This window comes from Benincasa hispida, chromosome 1 (assembly GCF_027475165.1).
Source record: "Benincasa hispida cultivar pf3 chromosome 1, pf3_genome.v1.1, whole genome shotgun sequence".
Classification (NCBI taxonomy): domain Eukaryota; kingdom Viridiplantae; phylum Streptophyta; class Magnoliopsida; order Cucurbitales; family Cucurbitaceae; genus Benincasa; species Benincasa hispida.
This window is the reverse complement of record NC_143478.1, coordinates 80012879-80035692: the sequence shown is the minus strand read 5'-3', so window position 1 is coordinate 80035692 and position 22814 is coordinate 80012879. Positions and strand designations below refer to the sequence as shown.

At 35.1% G+C, this 22814-nt stretch overlaps 2 protein-coding genes across 2 annotated transcripts; both read left to right on the top strand.

The window, feature by feature from the left end:
• Positions 1-912: 912 nt before the first annotated feature.
• RPN12A (regulatory particle non-ATPase 12A) lies at positions 913-4984 on the top strand. Its single transcript, XM_039020682.2, has 6 exons — positions 913-1163; positions 1304-1382; positions 2310-2412; positions 3466-3729; positions 3912-4023; positions 4503-4984. Exons 1-6 carry the CDS (start codon positions 1059-1061, stop codon positions 4641-4643), a joined length of 804 nt encoding a protein of 267 aa, XP_038876610.1. The 5' UTR covers positions 913-1058; the 3' UTR covers positions 4644-4984.
• A 5262-nt stretch (positions 4985-10246) lies between these two features.
• Positions 10247-12321, top strand: LOC150038755 (uncharacterized). Its single transcript, XM_090314345.1, has 3 exons — positions 10247-10404; positions 10875-11390; positions 11847-12321. The coding sequence occupies exons 1-3, from the start codon at positions 10247-10249 to the stop codon at positions 12319-12321; spliced, it is 1149 nt and encodes a 382-aa protein (XP_090170471.1).
• Positions 12322-22814: the final 10493 nt, after the last annotated feature.

Here is a 22814-nt window from a genome sequence, read left to right as displayed (position 1 = left end):
GACGTAAGTTTCCTACGTGTGAATTCCTCTCTAAAAGAAACATACAATTTCACTTAGGGCAAAATGACTAAAGAAAAAATTATTGTTTTTTTAAAATCATTTTTATTTTAAGTATTTTGATAAAAATTATTTAAAATATATTAGAAAGTATTTCATAAGCTATTTTAAGTAGGGATGACAATGGGATCGGGTTGGAGGGGGACAGGGATGTATTCCCCATCCCTATCCTCGTGGGGATTTTTAATCTCTGTCCCTGCCCCATTCCCCATTTGGGAGGGGGTGTCGAGGTAGGGATTGGTGAATCCTCGTTGGAGGATTCGGGTCCCTACGAGGAAAAATCTCACCTTTTATTTTATTATTTTTATTATTTAAAATTAACTAAATTTAGTATTTACATTAAAATGGTAAATTTTACGTAAGAAATTAGCATTATTGTTACATATATTTATTTAAATTAATAAGTAAAAAATATTTTAGTGTTTTTTTATTATAAATTTATAAAAATTAAATTTATTATATTCAAAAATTAAAATTAGAAAACAATAACTAAAACAGTAATTATGTGTATGTATGTATGTATGTATGTATAAACAATTAAAAAATTCAGGGCGGAAGCGGGGGTCGGGATCCCCTCCCCATCTCACATTGGGGATCCAATTTAAATTTCCGATTTGACCTTTGTATCCAATCAAACTAGAGATTTTTCGTCTCGATCGAGTTGGAGACTTACAATAAATTTTGTCATCCTTGATTTTGTGTGGTTTACACCAATTTTTTTACCAAATAAATTATTTTTAAAATTAAACACTTGGAAAATAAAAAAATTTAACCTAAAATTTAAAAATGTGAATAATAATAAATTTCCTCCCCTGAGTCGGGTTGTTAAATTAGAGTAGATGGGCCGGGGCGGGCAAGGATATCGGGTCGGATCAGGCCCAAATTGGAGCCCTAGAGAAAGTGAAATTCCTACTTGAAGAGCAAGTAAAGAGAGCAACAAAACTGACCATTTCCATTCCAATTTCAGCAGAGAGATTCAGAGGAAGAAGACGAAGATCGCCATGGATCCGAAGCTAACTGAGGTATCGCAGCACTTCGAGCGCTTCAAAGCTGCTCTTGTTAGGCACGATTATGATTCTTGTAACAATCTCCTCTCTCAGCTCAAGGTATCCGATTTCCTTTCTGAACCCTAATGTTTCTCCCAATTAATCCTCTGCTCACTACCTCACTCTAGTTTCGGCCTTTTTTCTTCTTTTCTCGAGGAGTTTAGGTTTTCTGAAATTTTTATTTCATTTTCTTTTTGCAGGTTTTTTTGACTGGATTCAGAAGTCTTCCACCATTGTTTGAAGATACGCCCAATGCTGTCCATGAATTGACGGTAGCTAGTAAGAATGTCACGCCATACTCTATGCCCTACTTTTGTAGCTCTTTTTTGCTGGCCTATATTTTTCTGCATGAATAATTTGCTGTCGCCTGGATCTTGAAATTTCTCAGCTGGAGAATTATAATATGGTTCATGTAATTTCATACTTCATAGTAACAGATGAAGACTTATGTTTGTGTGGAACTTGCTAATTAATTTTTATTTAATTTCATGATTTGTGACTGTAAGCTACCACCCGTACCAAAAGTTTAAGCTATTAGATTAAGTTAAATTTATCAAATTTTTTAAAAAGGTCTGTTATCTACAACGATAAGATTATAGATGACCAATACCATACTTGATGAAAATTTGGATAACATTTAATGAATTATTGAACCAATTTTACTCAGAAATAAAAAGTGCGAAATATGGGATATGAATTTCATAAATTGATTAACTATCTAATAAAAGTTGGAGAGACACAAGAACTACACCACTTGGTCATGAGCAAATAATTTAGGTCCGTTTGATAAGGATTTCATTTTTAATTTTCTGTCTTTGGAATTTATGCTCATTTCCTTCTTATATACTTACCGTAGTTATCATATTTCTTTAAGAAGCATTTGATTCTTAGGTCATTTTCTAAAAACAAAAATAAGTTTTTAAAAATTACTTTTTTTGGTTTTTTGAAACTTGGGTTGGTTTTTTAAAACATTGGTAGAAAGTGATTACAAAACAAAGGAACTTAATGTAGTGAAAGTAGAGTTTACAAGCTCAATTTTCCGAAAAGTAATGTTTACTAAACGGGCCTTATTTCTGGATCATTGTATATTCTGATGCAGAATCTTCTATACGAAAGAGTTTGTTATCTGCGTGGGACTTTGGTTTCTTTCCCCTTTCCTTCTCTAAATTTAAATCTTATACATTTTTCTTTTCTTGGGGTCTTCAGGGGATATATATGAGCATGCTGTGTTGCTTAGTGTGAAGGTGGAGGATCAAGATGCATTTGAAAGAGATTTCTTCCAATTGAAGCCTTACTATACTGATGCTCGGTATGTTTTTGTTTTTTGTTTTGTTTTTGTTTTTTTTTCTTTCTCCCCCCGTCTCTCTCTCTCTCTCTCTCTAAATGAAAGTGAAATTTGAATTCTCATAATCTATCTAAATTATTACGGTTCTTTATTACCATGATATGTTGCTTGTTTATTTCAGATGGGTGGGTTGGGGTATGAAAATGTGTAGTATTTCAAATTCTTCAGTCGGTGCCTTTGGTTTGTTTTTCTTCAACTCGTCAAAGGCCCTCACCTTAAAGCTCAGGAGAAAATTCTTTGTTCATTGGTGTCTATCCTCCTCTGGAGGCTTTGAAAGAAATTATGTGATTTTTCATGCTCAAGAACCGAACAAGAATTTTTTTAAGGATCTGGTTGCTCCTTTTGCTTCTACTTGGTACCCTTTTTTTTTTTTTTTTTTTAATTATGACCTAATGCAGATTTACACCAGTTGGGCCTTCATTTTGTAACCCGTCGGTGTGGGGATATCTCGTCTCCACCTCCTTTATTATTTCTCTTTTTTAAAAATAAAATTTATGTTAAATGCCGAGATGAGAGTTAAATGATGTACTCCTTGCGAAAGAGTCTGTGGAATGGTTTAGTAAGATAAAGAGGAAAGTAGTGCAGATTTAACTGGAGTTCAATTGAACAATTTGATTATTTGTTCATTTAAAGCGAATTATCGTCAATGACAAAGTTACATATTGATATTATTTGCAATTATATTTCTTTTAGTTTGTCAGTATTCGGCTTTAAGTCAATGTGTTATCTTTCTTCTTTCATGTTGATGAGTTAATTTAATTCAACTGAACTGCTTTTAAGACGGTTGACTGAGAATGAATTGCAGCAGAGTAACAAATGGATCCTAACTTATCTGGAAAACATCTTCTATGAGTTCTCTTGAGATTCAAACCTGATGTATATAATTATAGGCCTGAGCTTCCTGTGGTTATCTTGCATTTTACCAGAATTGCCACATAGAGATTACTTGATGTTACATTTGAGTTTGAACTTTTGGATACAATTTTTTTCTCATGTAAGTTTGTTTTCTTGGAGCAGTAACCGCCTTCCTCCATCCCCTCAGGAGTATCCCATCTTGGGTCTCAACCTTTTGAGGCTCCTTGTGCAGAACAGAATTGCTGAATTCCATACTGAACTTGAACTTCTTTCCACCTCTGCTTTGGAGAACCCATGCATTAAACATGCTGTGGAGTTGGAGCAATCGTTCATGGAAGGGGCTTACAACCGTGTGTTGAGTGCTCGACAGACTGTGCCACATGAAACCTTTGGTTATTTCATGGACCTCCTTGCAAAGACTGTAAGGTAGCTCGTCTAAATATGGTCTCTAACTAATGTAATGATAGACGAGAAATCCCACTTCCTTCTAACTGCTTACTAAATTCTCTCTCTCTCTCTCTCTGTCTTCCTTGGGGTCACTGACGAGTGGAAGTTATATTTCGCTCTTAGTATTCATTCATACATTATGCCTTTTCTGCCATTTCCAGAGATGAAATAGCCGGTTGCAGTGAGAAGGCATATGATTATCTTTCAATAAGTGATGCACGCCAAATGCTGTTGTTTTCCTCAGACCAAGAACTTTTGGACTATGTCAAGGAGGTAAGCTCTCATTGTCTGTTGGAGTCTAGGAATGTTTGAAAATGATTTTCAAATAGTTAAAAATATCCTTGTAATGTTCAAAGATCACTTCGAAACATTTTCTTAATCATTCAAAATCAAAGATACTTTCATGTGTAATATTCATACAATCAAAATTGTTTGGAAGTGACTCTTGTCAGATTCTAAATTACCTTCAACCACGTCTCTAGTTCTCAATAAATCTACATGATCACTAAGAAGTTGTAGGTTAGACGAAGGTTCTCTTTACTGAATTGCAAAACATGTACCTTGAATTGCAAAGCATAATACCTTGATGTGGTCATGGTGGATGTAAAACTCCATTGGACTAACCTGCGGTATGAAGGTTAGGATTAGGAGTGATTGTCAAAAGAGGATATGCACCAGTTATTCCATGTCTTGCTCTTTCCATGTTTACACGATGCACTTGTTGATTACAATATTATGTTGTTTCGATGCAGGAACATCCCGAGTGGGAGATAACGAACGGTGTCGTATATTTTCAGAAGGCGAAAGAATCTGCACCTTGCAAGGAAATACCTTCCCTTCAACTTATCAACCAAACTCTCAGTTACGCAAGAGAGTTAGAGCGGATTGTATGAACCAGACTAGCAGCTTCTCATGATTCTCATCTGCTGATTTACAACATGACAAGGTTTATTACGGTTATCCCTCCCCCATCTTATGATCATTATGGGATTCTTCCATACGCAATTATTATTTTTGGTGACATCGGGTCAGATTTTCGTCAAGTTCTCTTGCTATTTTCATTATCATGAGATGAATGTTGCATCTATTTTCTAAGTGTTTGTTTACAATGCCATATGGTCGCCATCTAGTAAGATTCAAATGACAAGGAAGTCATTGTTTGATGATTCCTATGGTTTGGGATCTGGATTAAAATATGGTTTCAAACAATACATTGAAGCTCAAGTTCATTAAATGGGTTTGTTAGTTCACTTTCCCATATACAAATTCCCTTGTTAGACTACCCACTTCTACATAAATGTGGTGTATATATATAAACACAAATTTTTGCAGTTATTTAATCAAATATAAAACACGAACTTAGGTTTCTCAATTTCAGTGTATGCGAACTTAATAAAATTGTGAGAATAATATTAACCTTTCATTTAATAATACCAAATTAAGTTTAATACATTTTTACTTGTTAGTTATGTTTTGTTGTTTATATATCACGGAGTGTTTTTAGATTACAAGTCAGAGTTTGAAAATTAATAAAAGTAATTTTTGAATTTTTTTTTTGTTTCTGGAATTTGGAATGAAAATTCTGATAAAAACACAGTTTCTAAGAATAAAAATAAAAATTAAATGGTTATAAAGGATAAAATTAACATGAGTTTGAGTTAAGTTGGTAATATATCAACTTATTGTTTGGTTCACCAACTTTAAATGTTGGTGCAGTTGAGTTGGTATGTTTTACTAACTTATTCCAATTCATCCCAAATCTCTTGTCTTCCAAGGTTTTCAATGGCTCTACTCATTGGTATTGTCAATCTGGGTTTCAACAACCACCTCCGAATAACTCCAACGACCAATTCTGGACTTTGACAAATTTTGTGCGACCAACTTTGACAACCAATTCTAGGCTTTTGCAACCATCTCCGATGACCACCTTCGTGCTATTAACTTTGACGACTAATTTCAAGTTCTGACAACAAACTCCGATGACCATCTTTGTGCTACCAACTCTGACAACCACCTTCATAAGCTCCAAAACACCTTCGACTACAAACTCCGATAAAAATCACCTTCGATAACCACCTTTGAGGGAGTAACTCCGACGACCAACTCGGAGCTTCGATAACCACCTCTGACAACAAACTTCGACACTCAACTCTAATACCGCTTTCATGCGACTAACTTCAGGCTCAACAACCACCTTTGACTATAATCTTCCGTGAAAATCATCTTCGTTGATCAATTTTGACGACCACCTTTGTCCCACCAACTCTGGGATTTGAAAACCACCTCTGATGACAAACTTCGACAACCAACTCCAATACCACCTCAGGCCTTGACAATCACATTTGACTACAAAATTTCAACGAGAATCATCTTCGATAATCAACTTCGACAACCACTTTTGACTACTATAAGATTGATGATGGTTAAAGTATGTTGTAGGTTTGTTGATTATATAAAAAAATTATTTTGTCTATATCAAGTGCAATATTTATATGCAAAAATTTGTATTTTTGTTTAATTGAATTCACATATTAAATGAGTGTTAAGAATATTTAGATGAAAAGTATGAAAATACAACATAAAAAAAACTGAAAAATGAACATTTTTTTCTAGAACATTTTCCAACAAGAATTAGTGAAAAATAAAAATTTGTTCCCTGATGATCCTCCAAATTTAGAGGAATTGAAAGAAAAATTGTCGAAGAAATGTGGTGACATTCTATTGGCTGCTAAGATGATAAGGGAGATTTAATTATAAAAAAAAATAAACAAGAAATGAAAAAAAAATCATAATCTTAATAGTTAAAGTTAAACTATAAAATGATTAAAAGGTCAAATTCGAAATCCCTCACCTGTTACAAAATTCTGTAAATTTTGTTTTCAAAATTTAAAATATGTTATTTTTAAAAATTGAATTTCCATCATTTATACAGTTAATAAAGTGGTGACGCCATACAACAAATGAACACTTTAATAGAATTAAGGATAGTGTTTCCTTTAATTGTTAGAAAGTACCAAATTCCTACTGTACTGTACTTTTCTCCTTTTTATTTTGTTATCCATTTGGTATTCTTTTATTCAAATTAATGAAATTGGGATTTCATTAAAGGAAAGAAAAGTCAAAGGACAGATTATAAAAACATCTTTAAATGTATGTTACAAAAAAGGAAAAAAAAAATAGAAACAAATATAGATTGATTAAAATTAAACAAAACAAAACAAAACAAATCATTGTCAAATCAAATGAGTCTTTGAAAGAAAAAAGTAGATAAGATTTTTAAAAACCAATGCTATATTTATTAAAACAAAACGGTGAATGGAAGAATAGAATAAATGAAGTGCAATTTGTTGTCGGCGGTCGCGGCGGTGGAAGTGGCGGCGGGGCGCCGAGTCACGGCGGATGGGGGCGGCCCCCATGACTCTGGAAGGTTCAGAAGCTGTCTCAATCCGTACAACTTGTGCCCTTCATTGTCAACCTCGAATATTTTTCAAACCCTCTTGTGGCTTGCATTTTTTTTTTCTGGGGAATTTGGATATTTTTTATGCTTTTTCAATTTTTGGCCATTCAAAAAAAAAATCCCAATTTGCTATGGTCCCCATTTCAATTCATTCATCAATCAAATAGTTTCTCTCTCTCTAATTTTCTAATTCAATTTGATTCTCCTAATAGTGCACATACTAAGCTATTTTTAGGTTTTAGTTTAGGATAGTTTTGAGATATAATTTAGTTCTTTTATGTTTATATTTGATTATTTTTATAGATTTAGAGCATTTCAAGTATAATTGGAGTTTTTAATAAATTAATAGGCTAATTGAGCTGTGGAGACAAGAATCAAAGAGTCTTAGGGGAAAAAAATATCAAAGAATTGAAGTTAAAAGAAGAAAAATGGGTGAAAATGAAGGGTTGCAATGTCTCAAACATTTTGGTTGAGAGGGTAGAGTTTTAACGCTAAGCGATAATGAGAATTATTAGATAATTAGTATATGTTAGCTAATGAAGTCTTAACAACTGTCTTAGACTTTATTATTTCATGCAGAATATTTTTCTTTTCTAATCTAAAATTTTTATGCGGATTATATTTATTTTCTAATCTAAGAAATCTCAGCAGAAATATTTTGATCGATATTTTTCTTATTTATGGTGCATCTTATTTTGACAAAAAGGAAAATATTTTTAGGGGATTCTTTCCTTATTTGGCCTCAACTTTTAAAAGGCGAATTTTGTTCTTTGAGGGTTGCCGCATCAGTTGTTCATCGGAATAGTGCTTTTGATGATTTATCTTGACAACCAATTTGTTCTTAACAGTCGACTTGTGCAACATGGTGTTTTCAATTTTTGTCCACTTTATTCCGTTGTGCGTATCCTTTGGTTAAGTCATTCAAAGAACTTGGTAATAACATTTGTCTTAGGGAAAGCCTAAGGCATCGATGAAGAGAAGGGATTCTCGATCTTAGAGGGAGCCTAAGACTTCATTCTCGAGAAGGATTTCTTATCTTAGGGAGGACCTAAGATTCGTTAGTGAAAGGAGTTCAGAGGAGGAGTCTCACACATTGTCGAAAGTCTAAGAGTTCAACACTAATTATCGCATTTAGGGGGAGCCTAAGTATAATTGAGAGAGACTCTCACATCTAGGGGGAGCTTAGGTGACTTGTGAGTTGGGCTCTACGTGAATGACTGTAGTAGTTGATGTATTACAAATAAGTACTGAGTTGTAATTCCTTAACTCTTTAATATTAATGAATTCCTTAACTCTTGTAATTCTTGTGTGCAGTTACTTGTTTTCTCTTTGTTAGTATTTTGTTTTTATAATGATTGTCATTGTTTTCTGTTTAACATCAGTATTTCGAGTGACGAGTCAACCTATCACCTTTTCAATTGGTATCACAGCAAGTCATCTTTTTCTCAAGTGTTTCGATCATGAATGAAATCAAGGAAGGTGGCTCCACCATTCATCCTTTTGTCTTAGATGGGAGACAAACTATTCATACTGGAAAGCTCGAATGACTGCCTTTCTGAAATCGATTAATAGAAAAACATGGAATGTTGTGGTTACTGGATGGTCTCATCCAACCATCAAAACTGATGATAGGAAGGAAATCTTGAAACCTAAATTACATTAGCTAGAAGCAGAAGATGTGGCGTTCTTAGGGAATTCTCGTGCATTAAAAGCCATATTTAATAGTGTAGATCGCAATATAATCAGACTGATTAATACATGCATTTATGCAAAAGAAGCGTGGGATATTCTATCCATTGGTCATGAAAGAACTTCAAAAGTTAAAATGTCAATGTTGCAGCTGTTGACTTCAAAGTTCGAGAATCTCAAAATGCAAGATGATGAATCAATTGTTGAATTCAATGTTCAATTACTAGACATTGCTAATGAATCATTTGCTCTAGAAGAGAAAACTAAAGAAGAAAAACTTGCAGGAAAAGTCTTAGGTCTCTACCTATGAAATTTGATATGAATGTTACTGTATGTAACAGAAAGAACCGAGACAAAAATGAAGTTGTAGTCAGTTTATCGTTGTCGCCTCTTTCTGTTTTGTTTGTTGTAACCATCAAAGCTTCTTTCGTTGAAAATGAGAGCCTGTATAAAAGGAAAAGAATGAGAGAGTAACGAGTACGAGAGAGCAAGGCATTCATTCTGTAAAGAAGTTTTAAAGAAGAAGTAATAAAAGAGACCATCCCTTTTTACACAGTGGACGTAGGCCTTTGGCCGAGCTACTTAAATATTTGTGTTCTTTCTTTCTAAATGATTGTCTAGCTCCACTTTACATCGTCTATACGATCGTCTAATTCCTTAGCTATCATCTATACGATCGTATAGTTCTACTCAATTATCGTCTACCCGATCGTTTAGTGCTTCTTAGTATTGTCTACACAATTGAACTATCATCTAGTTCCTTAGAGCTTCGTCTACTTAATTGAGCTCGCATACAGTTAAACAATTGAAGAGTTTTGAAGCCTAAAGGATATAGTCTTCCCTGAGTCTTGAAGTGAAGTTGACCATTTATGCTGAGTAGTTTGGGTCTGCAAACAAGAGAATTATAGTTATCTGGGGCCACAAGTGGTATCAGAGCTCAGAAAATAACTCAATACAGATCCAAGATTTGAATTCTTGCATACAAAGATTCAGAAAAGTCAATCTTGAAGTTCAAAAATGGCTATAACCAAGTATGAAATTGAGAAGTTTGATGGAAAGACAGACTTTGAATTGTGGAAAGCTAAGATCAAGGTAGTGTTGGGACAGTAAAAGGCACTTCTGGCCATCACATACCCAACAAAGTACCCTAAAGCACTCACAAATGCAGAAAAAGAGAGAATAGAGGTAAATGCCTATGAAACTATTGTTTTAAATGTTACAGATAGTGTTTTAAGGCAGATAGTTGACCAGTAAACTGCTTATGATCTCTGGAACAAATTAAATGAGATCTGTCTCAAAAAAGATTTGCCTAATAAAGCTTTGTTGAGGGAAAGATTTTTCACATATAAGATGGATGCTGCAAAATTCCTCACAGATAATTTGAATGAAATTAAGAGATTGTCATCAGAATTCAGATCAATAAAAGACAACATTCAGGAAGAAAATGAGGCCTTTATCTTACTAAACTCCCTACCAGACTCGTTTAAAGATGTTAAAACAGCAATGAGGTATGGTAGAGAAAGGATCACTACAGAAGCAATAATTTCAGCAATCTGAGTTAGAGAACTAGAATTACAGATGAGCAAGAAAGATCAACAAGGAGGAGAAGGTTTGTTTTCAAAAGGGAAAACAAAGAAAATGGGAAGGGCAAATAGAATGGGGGTGACAAGTCTAAAATCAAGTATTATTTTTGCCACAAACTTGGACACATGAAGAAAGACTGTTATGCCCTGAAGAGAAAACTGAACCAATAGAACAGAGGAAAACAGACAGAGGCAGCTGTGGGAGAAAATTCCCTTCTGTATTCAGATGCCTTGGCAGCAACTGAAGAATGTGGTGAGCAGAATTTTATGGAGACTCAAGATTGGGTGATAGATTTTGGTTGTTTAGTCCATATGATAGCATCTAAAGAGTAGTTTTGTACCTACAAAAAGTGGGATGGAGGACTGATTTACATGGGAAATAATAATACTTGTAGGGCAGTTGGCATTGGGTCCGTTTCCTTGAAGCTACAAGATGGTTCAGTGAAGCTAATCAAGAACGTGAGGCATGTTCCTACCTTGAAGAGAAGTCTCCTATCATTGGGGATGTTTGACTTCAGTGTTTGTATTCATAGAGGAGTTGGAGGCACCTTTAAGATAATCAAAGACTCAAAGGTGGTGTTGGTGGCTATTAAAGCTAATGGCTTGCATGTCATTAAAGATGTGCAAATGACACAGTCAGCCTTGATGGCTTTAGATGAAAATCCCATAGAAGATGAGCTATGGCACAAGAGGCTATCTCATATTAGTGCGAAAGGGCTACAAGTTCTTTCCAAACAGGGGATTCTTCCTAAAGGTGTTGGAGACAGCTTGAAGTTTTGTGAACATTGCATCCTTGGCAAGGAAACTAGGCAAGGCTTCCCTAAAGGACAACATACTACCAGGGAGATACTTGAATATGTGCATTCTGACCTATGGGGTCCAACACACTCTCCTTCACTAAGTGGAGCAAGGTATTTTCTTTCTTTTGCTGATGATTATTCAAGAAAGAGTTGGGTTTATTTTCTAAAAACCAAAGGTGTTTGAGAGATTTAAAGAATGGAAAACCTTGATTGAAAAACAAAGCTCTAAACACATTAAACACTTGAGAACTGACAATGGTTTAGAGTTTTGTGGAGAAGAGTTTAACTTGTTTTGTAGAGAGAATGGTATTATAAGGCACAAAACAATGAGGTATAGACCTCAACAAAATAGAGTTGCAGATAGACTCAATAGAACAGTGCTTGAAAGAGTGAGATGTCAGTTGTCCAATGCTCTTTTGCCTGAGAAATATTGGGTAGAGGTAGTGTCCTACACAGTCTACACTCTAAATAGATGTTCACATCAGTCCATTGAGTTGAAAATACCAGAAAAAAGATGGACATGAAAGTCTCCCAAGTTGGAACACTTGAAGATATTTGGGAGTGTAGGGTATGCGCATCAAAACCAAGGGCTGTCAAGTGCATGTTTCTAGGTTTTACACCTGGAGTGAAAGGATACAGACTATGGCATCCTATTGAGAAGAGATGTATCAACAGTAGAGATGTTGTGTTTAGAGAAAATGAGATATTTATGATGTTCGAGCAACAACCTACACCTATGTCTAAGACCAATAGTACAAGGTTTGAGGTGGAGCCTCAAAGTGAACATGGAGCTTCTACTTCTTCTCAGAATCTAGAAGTTGAAGGTGAAGACACTATTGAGATAAGTGAATTTATGTCAAGTGAACAAGTAGAGACACAAGGAGATCTACAAAATTATTCCTTAGCAAAGGACAAGACAAGGAGAACCATTGTGCCCCCTGCAAGGTATCTAGAATATGACTTTGCTAGTGTTGCCATTTCACTAAGCAACAATGAACCCACTAGTTTTAATGAAGCAACTAACAACCCTGATGCTAGATAATGGATTGAGGCAATGAATTGATGAAATGAGGTCTTTCAACCTAAATATACCTGAAAACTAGTATCTTTGCTTAAAGGGTACAAACCTATTTCATGCAAATGGATATACAAGTTCAAAGAAGAAATTCCAGGGGTCTAAAAGTCTAGATTCAAGACAAGACTTGTTGCAAAGGGGTTCATAAAAAAGGAAGGGATTGATTATATAGAGGTCTTTTCTTCTATTGTAAAACATACATCCATTAGGTTACTCCTCTCCCTAGTTGTTCAAAAGGATTTGAAGTTGGACCAACTGGATGTGAAGATAACATTCTTACATGGATTTTTGAATGAAACTATCTATATGAAACAACCTCAAGGGTATGTGAAGAAAGGAGAAGAAGACTTGGTGTGTCTACTAAACAAATCAATCTATGGGCTCAAGCAGTCACCAAGGTGTTGGTATGACAGATTTGATGAAGTGGTCGCTAAATGGAATTCAAGAGAAGCTCCTATGACTGGTGTGTGTATACCAACTCTAAAAGCTTCAAAGAACCAATGTCTCTACTCCTATATGTAGATGACATGCTGTTGGCTGGAAGTTCCAAAGAAGTTTTAGGACAAGTAAAGGTTCTTCTAAAGAAAGAGTTTGACATGAAAGACCTAGGAGAATCTAGATGGATTCTTGGCATTGAAATCAACAGAAAAAGAAAGTAAGACAAACTATATGTAAGTCAAGTTGATTACTGTGAGAAAATACTTCATAGGTTTAAAATGGATGGTGCTAAGCCTGTTGGCACTCCCCTTGCACCTCATTTTAAACTCTCAGCTACTAATAGTCCAAAGAGTACAAATGAGGATCACATTAACCATATGAAGGTTGTTCCCTATTCCCAGGCTGTGGGATCTTTGATGTATCTAGTGACTTCAACCAGACCAGATCTGTCCTATGCTACAAGTTTGATCAGTAGATACATGGCCAATCCTGGTAAACGTCATTGGGAAGTAGTTAAATGGATACTAAGGTATTTTTGTTCATCAAAGGAAGCTCGAATCTTATATAAACAAAATGACCCCTCCAATGATGAAATGTATGGTTATGTGGATGTTGATTATGCAGGGGATCTAGATAGGAGACACTCACTATCTGTATATGTTTTCTTATGGGGAAACAATCTAATAAGTTGGAAGGCAAGTCCACAATCTGTTGTGGCCTTATCCACAACAGAAGCTGAGTTTATAGCTATGTCTGAGGCGTCAAAGAAGGTTCATGGCTGAAGGGATTACTAAACGATTTTGACATTACACAACAAAAGTAAGAATATATTGTGACAATTAGAGCACAATCTATTTGTCTAAAACCAACAATTTCACAGCAAAACTAAACAAATTGACATCAAGTACCACTTTATCAGACAATAGATTGAGAAAGGGGAAGTTGAGGTAGTAAAAATACATACCTCAGATAATGCGGCTGATATGTTGACCAAGACAATTCCTCAAAGAAAGCTTGGTCATTGCTTGGACCTCCTTGGGTTCGAGTTATCTGAAAAAGGTTAGCTCAAGATCAGCTCTATAAGTAAAAAGGGAAAGGTTTTCTGAATGTTTACAAAAGTGGGTAACAGAAAAAACCGAGACAAAAATGAAGTTGTAGTCAGTTTATCATTGTCACCTCTTTTTGTTTTATTTGTTGTAACTACCATAGCTTCTTCCGTTGAAAATGGGAGCCTATATAAAAAGAAAAAGAATGAGAGAGTCACGAGTACGAGAGAGTGAGGCATTCATTCTGTAAAGAAGTTTAAAAGAAGAAGTAATAAAAGAGACTCTCCCTTTTCGCACAGTGGACGTAGGCCTTTGGCCGAACCACTTAAATACTTTTGTTCTTTCTTTCTAAACGATCGTCTGGTTTTTTCTTAAGTATCGTCTACACGATTGTTTAGTTCCTCTTGCATCGTCTAAACGATCGTCTAGCTCCACTTTGCATCATCTATATGATCGTCTAGTTCCTCAGCTATCATCTATACGATCGTCTAGTTTCACTCAACTATTGCCTACACGATCGTCTAATGCTTCTTAGTATCGTCTACACAATTGAACTATCGTCAAGTTCCTTAGAGCTTCGTCTACATGATTGAACTCGCATATAGGTAAACGATTGAAGAGTTTTGAAGCCTAAAGGATATAGTCTTCCCTGAGTCTTAAAGTGAAATTGACCATTTATGCTGAGTAGTTTGGGCCTGCAAACAAGAGAATTATAGTTATATGGGGCCACACTGCAATCGAAGAGGCTCAAGACATTACATAACTAAAAGTCAATGAACTATTTGGCTCCTTGCTCACTTTTAAGATGTCTCTAGATGGAAAGCCCAAGAAGAAGAATAAGAGAATTACTCTATAGTCCTTAGTTGATGATGAGCAGGATGATGTTGACAGAGAGTCTAAGGATTCCTTTGCTCAATCTATTTCACTGCTTTCAAAACAATTTAACCATGTCCTCAAATGATTTGGAAAGAAGTCTGGCAATTTAAATTTTAAAATAATAAGCCTGGTGGCCCTCTTTTACTCAAGCAAGTCAAAACTCAAGGTAGTAGGAAAGAAGTCGACAAGTCAGGTGCCATAAACCTTAAAAAAGAAAGGTCATACAAATGCAAAGAATGTGAAGGTTACAGTCATTTTCAAGCAGACTATCCTAATTCCTTGAAAAAGCAGAGTAAAAGTTATGTTTTAACTCTATCCGATGATGAGTCTGAAGACAACACCAGTTTAGAGGAAGATGTCATAGCTCTTGTCAGTAACATCTTATCTGACACCTCGTCATGTGAGATTTTGGAGTATGATGTGTATGCTAAAAATGTTCACGACACTGCCAATCATGGGTCTACGGATTCTTCTTATCAATTTCTTTTTATTAAATGACAAGATGAACAGAAAACTCTTAATATGCAAAAGGAAAGAATTGAAACTTTGATGGCTGACAATCATAGACTTATGACTACTGTTGCAGATCTGAAGCGAGAATTTAACCAGGTTAGAGCCGAGAAAGATTTTTTTTTTTTTTTTTTTTGTAAAAATGGCAGAATGTTGAACATTGGCACTGAGTCCCTGGAGAAAATTCTGACAAAGGAAAAATAACTGGTGATAGTTCTGGGTTAGGCTTCTCAAAAGGTGAAAATGATAAGAATAAATAGTCTCAATACAAAGGAAAGCAAAAACTTAAGTTTGTTAGAGCTCAGAATCTAGAGTCGTATGGCTTTACAGGTTCCTCCTTCAACAATCACACATGGGAAAACAATCGTGCTAACAGACCAAAATGGATCTGTCAATACTGTGGAAGAGTTGGCCATAGACGCCCATTTTGCTATTAGTTGTTGAATACTCTTCACAGATTTACCTATTCTAGAAGGACTACTCATTTCTCTCAAAATAACTCTCAAAGAAAGTAAAAAATAAAATAGGTGTAGAGAGTGAAAAATGTCCAAAATAAATGTAACGTTGTTCTGACATCCCTTAGATCATCGGCTAAAGGAGATTGGTGCTTTGATAGTGGGAGCTCTCGACATATGATTGGTGACAAGAATTATCTGTCTAAACTCAAACTTGTTAGCTCGAGAAAGGTCACATTTGGTGATGGTGTTTCTGGTAAGATCATTGGGAAAGACAAACTTAATTACTCAGGTCTTCCATCCTTGAATAATGTAATACTGGTTGAAGAACTCAATGTCAATCTTATTAGCATTAATAAGTTATGTGATCAGGTTCTGAACGTGACTTTTACAAAAGATAAGTGCGTTGGCACAAACAATATCAAAGCTCTAGTTATATGACAGACGGGGTTATCTGATAACTGTTATTTGTAGAATTTGACATTGCTTCACAGGCTTGTCATATCTCTCGACAAGATGAAGCAAGCCAATGGCATAAACACCTAGGTCATATGAGCATGGAGACGATTTAAAAAGCACTAGCCAAAAATGATATATCTGGTCCCATCTTTACCTCCATCGACTTGAATAATCTGTGAAAATTGTCAATCAGGTAAAATAAAATCACACTCCACATAAATAGTTATCTCATCTTGGCTCTACACGAATCTTAAAACTTCTCCACCTGGACCTTTATGGGTCCTATGCAATTAGAAAGTTTAGGAGCGAAAAGATATGTTTTAGTTGTTGTTGATGACTTCTCTAGATATAGTTGGGTTCGGTTTCTTCGTGAAAAGTTAGATGCATTTGCTGCTTTTAAGCTCTTTGTCTCCTTTTACAATGTGAGAAAGATCTAAATGTGATCTGTATTAGAATCGATCATGGTAGGGAGTTTGAAAGCTCTCAATTTGCTGATTTTCGTAATGTAAATGGGATTCACCTTGAATTCTCTACTCCAATCACCCCCCAACAAAACGGGGTTATGGAAAGGAAAAACTAGATACTTCAAGAGATGGCTCGAGCGATGCTATATGCAAAACATTTTCCTCTTCACTTTTGAGCAGAAGCTCTAAATATTGCATGTCATATTCACAATGGAGTTGCTTTACGTCCCAATACCTCGAGCCCACTTTATAAAATATGGAGATGGAGAAAGCCAAGTGTCAAATACTTCCATATTTCTGGTAGTTTGTGTTACATCCTTGTCGGTAGAGAAGCTAGACGTAATGGGATTCCAAATTGGATGAAGGAATTTTTCTTGGATATTCCAAAAATAATGGAGCCTACCCTGTTTACAATAAATGAACTCATCCTATGATGGAGCCTACTAATGTTGTCATTGATGATGGCGTAGACTCATCTGGTGCCACTTATGAAGAAGAAGAAGATTCTAATGCACTTCCACTTGTCAATACAGATATCCCTAATAATTCATCTGACATGTCAACTGACATAAATTTTAAAACTCTTATGGATGATAATATGTCAGTCATTTAAGAGGCTGAAATGAGTAAAAAGCATCCTTCTAACAGAATTCGCAAGAATCATCACCCTAGCAACATCATTGATAATCTTGAAGAATGGGTGACAATCAGAAAGAAAGAAAAAGTTGATTACGTGGAGATGATAAGTAATATTTGTTTCACCTCTCTTATTGAGCCTAGGAATCTTAAAGAAACTCTTACGGATGAATGTTGGATCAACACTATGCAAGAAGAGCTTGAAAAATTTGTGAGGAATAATGTCTGGACTCTTATTCCCAGGTCAGATTTAGTTAATATGATTGACATAAAGTGGATATCAAGAATAAGTTTGATGAAAATGACAATGTCATCATAAATAAAGCTAGATTAGTGGCTCAGAGTATACCTAAATAGAAAGTATCGATTTTGATGAAACCTTCACTCTAGTTACAAGACTAGAGCTTATAAGACTTCTGCTCAGAATATCTTGTCTTCTGAAATTAAAAATGTATTAAATGGATGTAAAGAGTACTTTCCTGAATGGATATTTGAATGAGGAAGTTAACAACCCAAAGGATTTGTAGATCCGTCTCATCTTAGCTATGTGTACTAACTTAACAAGGCCCTCTATAGACTCAAACAGACCCTTAGAGCCTGGTATAAACATCTAACTCAATTTCTAATAAATAATGGTTACAAGAGAGGAGGTGTTGATAAGACCTTGTTTGTGAAAAAATCTTAAGAAAAGTTCATGATTGTTCAAATTTATGTTGACGATATTGTGTTTGGGGGAATGTCACAAGAGATGGTTGAACTCTTTTTGAAACAATTGTAGAAAGAATTCGAGATGAGCATAGTAAAAGAGTTATCCTATTTTCTAGGATTTCAGATTAAACAACTGAATGGGGGAATTTTTATCTCTCAAAGAAAATATGTCAAGAACATTGTGAAGAAATTTGACCTTAAGAAAGCCGGTGCCAAAAAATACCCCTGCCCACACTCATGCGAAAATTTCAAAAGACTCAGGTGGAACTCAAGTTGACGAGAGTCTGTACAAAAGTATCATTAAAAGCTTGCTTTATTTAACAGCCAACAGACCTGACATTGCATTTGCTATTGGTGTTTGTGCCAGATATCAGTTCTGTCCTAAGACTAGTCACCTGTTTAGTGCTAAAAGAATAATCAAATATATCAATGGCATGAATGACTATGCTTTATTGTACACATTTGGTACAAGTAGCTCTTTAGTTGGCTATTATGATACTGATTGGGTGGGGAACTCTGAAGATAGAAAAAGTACATATAGAGTTTATTTTTTTTTCTTGGAAACAGCCTGATTTCGTGGTTTAGCAAGAAACAAAATCGTGTTTCTTTGTTGACAGCTAAAGTTGAATACATTGTTGTAGGGAATAGCTGCACCTAGTTAATATGGATGAAATAAATGTTGCAAGAGTACGATGTCTCTCAAGATGTCATGACTCTTTTATGTGACAACATGAGTGCAATCAATATTTCTAAAAATCCTGTTCAACACAACCGTAATAAACACATTAACTAAGACATCACTTCATTCATGATCTTATTGAGAGAAAATAAATTTTTTTAGAATATATCAACACAAAAAATCATATCATATATATTTTTACTGAGGCATTGAATGCAACTTGTTTTGAGGCTCTGAGAGCAGCTTTACACTATGTATTCTGAAAGCATATCAGTTAATTTTGTGAGCCGATCTCGAATTGAATGCATCCCATCTCGTTTGGTAGCCTAAAGGGTTATTTATGTTTACAACTTTCTTAATTGCGGTTGTTGAGGGCGTGAGGGAGATTAATCATAGTTTTATTTCAAAATCAATTTTGAATTTGAATTTTTTGAAGTTTGTAAGTGACAGGTTCTTTACGAAAATCATGGGTGCTATTCGTTTTCAATCGCTTCAAAGCATCTCATTGTGTGTGGTTCTTGTGTGCTCTCTGTAAATGGTTAGCACTCGACAAGGAATATACACTTCAGATAGTAAGATGGTGAGATATAAAGAAAAGGCTAAAGGAAGATGCATGTTGATAACTTGTAGAAATACAAGTTATTCTGCTTTGTTATTAAGAAAAATTAAGAAAAATCAAAGGAAATGTGCTAGCTTGTCAAAAAATCCACACGAATAATTATACTTTACGATCATAAGATTACAAAACTAACAATCCTTGAAAAAAATATGAAATATGTCACTTTTGAACGTAGAATGAATGAAAAAAAAAGGGAAACAAGTTGCAGAAAAAATGCTTCAGTACTTTACAATGCATAGTATGACACGATGAAGAAAAATGCAACAAACAGAAAATGAAAAATGCATAGGCGATGGAAGTCAAGTCAACAGAGCAAGTTGGTGGCCGATGTGATAGGTTCATTGCATAGCCAGTGGGTCTCTAACGCATAGCAAACAGCGCAGTAGGGGCATGAAATTTAATGCGAGGCTTCAAACCATCATTAGAAAAAGACGATGACTTTCACTTTTGACGCCTATAAATAGCTCATCCAAGAAATTGAATGGGACTTCATCCATCGAGAGAGACGAAGTTCTGTCAAAACTCCATCCTAATCCACTATAACCACTGTTCCTCCAAGCTTCTCTGGTGAGAATTTTGAGTGAGAGCTCGATAATTCAGAAAAGAAGAGGGAATTCCTCCAGATCATTGTAGTTAGCATAAAGCAGTTGTTTTTAAGAGCCTTAGGGAGCAAAAGATTGTCACCTATGGTTTGATTTCTTTCCTTCTCTTTTATTTCTTGCATCTTCTATTCCTTTATATTTGTATTAAGTATAATGATCGAAGAATACTATTCTTAATATGAATTAAATTCCTTTCATATTTCATACACCACTATTTTCATCCACAAGCATGAGTAGCTAAATTATCCATGGGTAGAGGGAGAGTAGCTAACATTTTTACTAAGTCATGCATAGGCAGGCGTTCATCTTGTTCTAAAGTGTGCTTATTGAATTTCTAAGATCAAATCGAGAGATTGATCTAAACAATCGACGCCTTGAGAAAGGAAGTGAATCTGAAATCAGTTCAACAAGAAAAGAAATATCTTTAGAGATAAAGATAGGCTTTTGCAATAAAAAAATATTGCATGCATCCTAGAGACAGGGTAATGTGGCAACAAAAGCTGAGAGATGAAATTCGTAATTATAAGTTTCTGGTGTGAACGCATAACTCATACATTACTTAAGAAAATATTGGTGAATCTTTCTCAACCCTATTCATCTATTGCTATATCATCCGTTCTCGTCGAATATTGCTTTATTTTGAATTGCAATTATCATCGCATCCATTTCATCCATCCCATCGCCTAGATTAAATAGGATAGTTACATACATATATTTCCATCATCTATTTTATAATCAAAACACTGTGTTAAAATCGAGCAAAACCTTATCGCACATTTTGATCGCATGTCCCTGAGTTCGACACTTGGATCACACCAAGGCATACTCTAGTTAAATTTATACTTGGATTTAATTATAGAAAACATTACATCTAAATTAAGAAATAGTCATATTGAAGAGCACAACATAGTGCATTTCATCGCATCAATCTAAATGGCAACACATATTGAAGAGGATGTTCCTCCAACTACAATAAACATATATGGAGTACGTGTGCGTGGACTCCTTGTCGTTAAGAATGAAATTGAAGTTCCTTCTCCTTTGACAAAAAAAAGGTGATTGGGAGCCATTCAATTTGTTGAAACAAAAGGGAAAGTAAAGGTGAGTACTTTGTCTCTCACATTGACTGACTTTATTGGATTCGGAGTTGAAAATTTTCTGGATAAAGAAAATCCTCATCTAGTGATTTTGTCAATAAAGTGGTTTCTAAAACAATTGTTTCTATTTCCACACTACTTGTAATTGGTGCTTCTAAAAAACTTGCTAAGAATGTTGATCTAGATGGTTCTCCTAAAATTATGCATCCTGGTAAGAAGGGTTTTAGTAATCCTCTTAGACAAACACTTTGAATGATCAAGGAAATGTAGATGGTGATTTTGTTGATGGCCCTTTGACTACTGAGAATGATGATAAATTAAAGAATGCAATCTTATCTGATGTCGTCCCTGTATCATCTGATAAAAAAATGTTCTTGTTTCTTCTGAAGACATTGATGACAATATTCCACTTGCTGAACTTAAATTAAAGAGAACTGAGGATGTTTGCACTGGTGTTATTGATGATGAAGGTGCAAATGTTAAAAGTGATGTGGATGCTTTGGATGAGACATTTGAAAAAGATCGTGAAAAGTATCTTTCTAAGGAGGACTTAACTGGGGTCTAAGCAGTAGCTTTGATAAAGAAGACTCTGGAGATGTCTGTGTCACTCATGCTAAAGCAAAAGGTAAAAGAAAACATTATACCAGTTCTAATGTGTCTCCTGTTCCCTTGGATGGAGTGTCTTTCCATACCGAGGAAGGGCTAGTTTGTGGAAAGATATGGTAAAGAGAAGCATCATTGATGAAAAAGAACTATTTGAGCATACTTAGGAGTGCCTTGATCTTTTAGAGCTATTGCTTGATGCCGAGCTTAAAAGAGCTGTGTTGAATTTGGGGCCTTATTATCCCTAATTCATTCGATAATTTGTGAACTTAACTTCTAATTTCATTGATCTAGCAAGTCCTGACTTTCAAAAAGTCCATATCAGACATCATCATTTTTTTTTAGTCTTTTGCAATTATTAATTAGTTTCTTCATAGAAATGTGCCAAAGAATGTGACTAAACAATGCCCAACTTTAAGGGACCTTGTGTTTGAATTAACAAGGGGTGCTCGGTCTTCATGGCCTAGAAAGGGCCAATTTCCTACAACAGTGCTCAGTGTAAAATATGCCCTTCTTCACAAGATAGACATTTCAAATTGGTGTCCTTCTTCCCATAAGTCCGACCTCTCTGTTTCTTTTACTATATTAATTTATCAGATTGGAACTGGATCTTAATTCAACTATGGTGCATTTGTGTTGAATTAAATTAAGTGGCATATTGAGCCTAAAGCCCTTCGTTTGCCCATTTGCTACTCGAGGTTGATTTATGGCATTCTCTTATACTAGAAACCTGATTTGCTCTTACCTACTGAACCCTCTGGCTCATCTCCCAGTCCTTTTATCATCCACCCTAAGCTCCTGCAAGAATTATTGGGGTTGATGCCTTAAATTTTGTAGGGTCCTATAGTTTGTAAACTTTGTATGAACAAACATATCTGTGATTAATAATATTTGATATTTTATTCACTTTGTCTATGAAATATATGATATTTTAGTTGCATTAACCACAACCAATAAACTAACATCCAAGGTTATCATTGAAACTTAAACATATATGTGGAGACATACAGGTGGATCACATTTAAGTGATAACCTAAATGATCTGTAGTATATGGATAAGGTTGGGTACCTTATCCTGGTGGCACTACGAGTATGACCCACTTTGTAAGTGTTACAAATGTTGTAAAGTGCTACAAATGATCCGATCCTGATAATTCATGTATTAGACATTCGAGCGGGGATATTTTATACAAAGAAGTTTGTATAAGACCGGACCACGAAATGCTTAGTCTAATTATATAACGCCGTTCATAATAAAATCTTTCATT

Coding starts and splice junctions, on each gene's coding strand:
- RPN12A (XM_039020682.2), top strand. CDS start 1,059: ATGGATCCGAAGCTAACTGAGGTATCGCAGCACTTCGAGCGCTTCAAA. Junction 1,383..2,309: donor CCATGAATTGACGGTAGCTA/GTAAGAATGTCA, acceptor TGGGGTCTTCAG/GGGATATATATGAGCATGCT. Junction 4,024..4,502: donor TTTTGGACTATGTCAAGGAG/GTAAGCTCTCAT, acceptor GTTTCGATGCAG/GAACATCCCGAGTGGGAGAT.
- LOC150038755 (XM_090314345.1), top strand. CDS start 10,247: ATGGATGCTGCAAAATTCCTCACAGATAATTTGAATGAAATTAAGAGA. Junction 10,405..10,874: donor GATGTTAAAACAGCAATGAG/GTATGGTAGAGA, acceptor TAATACTTGTAG/GGCAGTTGGCATTGGGTCCG. Junction 11,391..11,846: donor CCTTCACTAAGTGGAGCAAG/GTATTTTCTTTC, acceptor TTGGGAGTGTAG/GGTATGCGCATCAAAACCAA.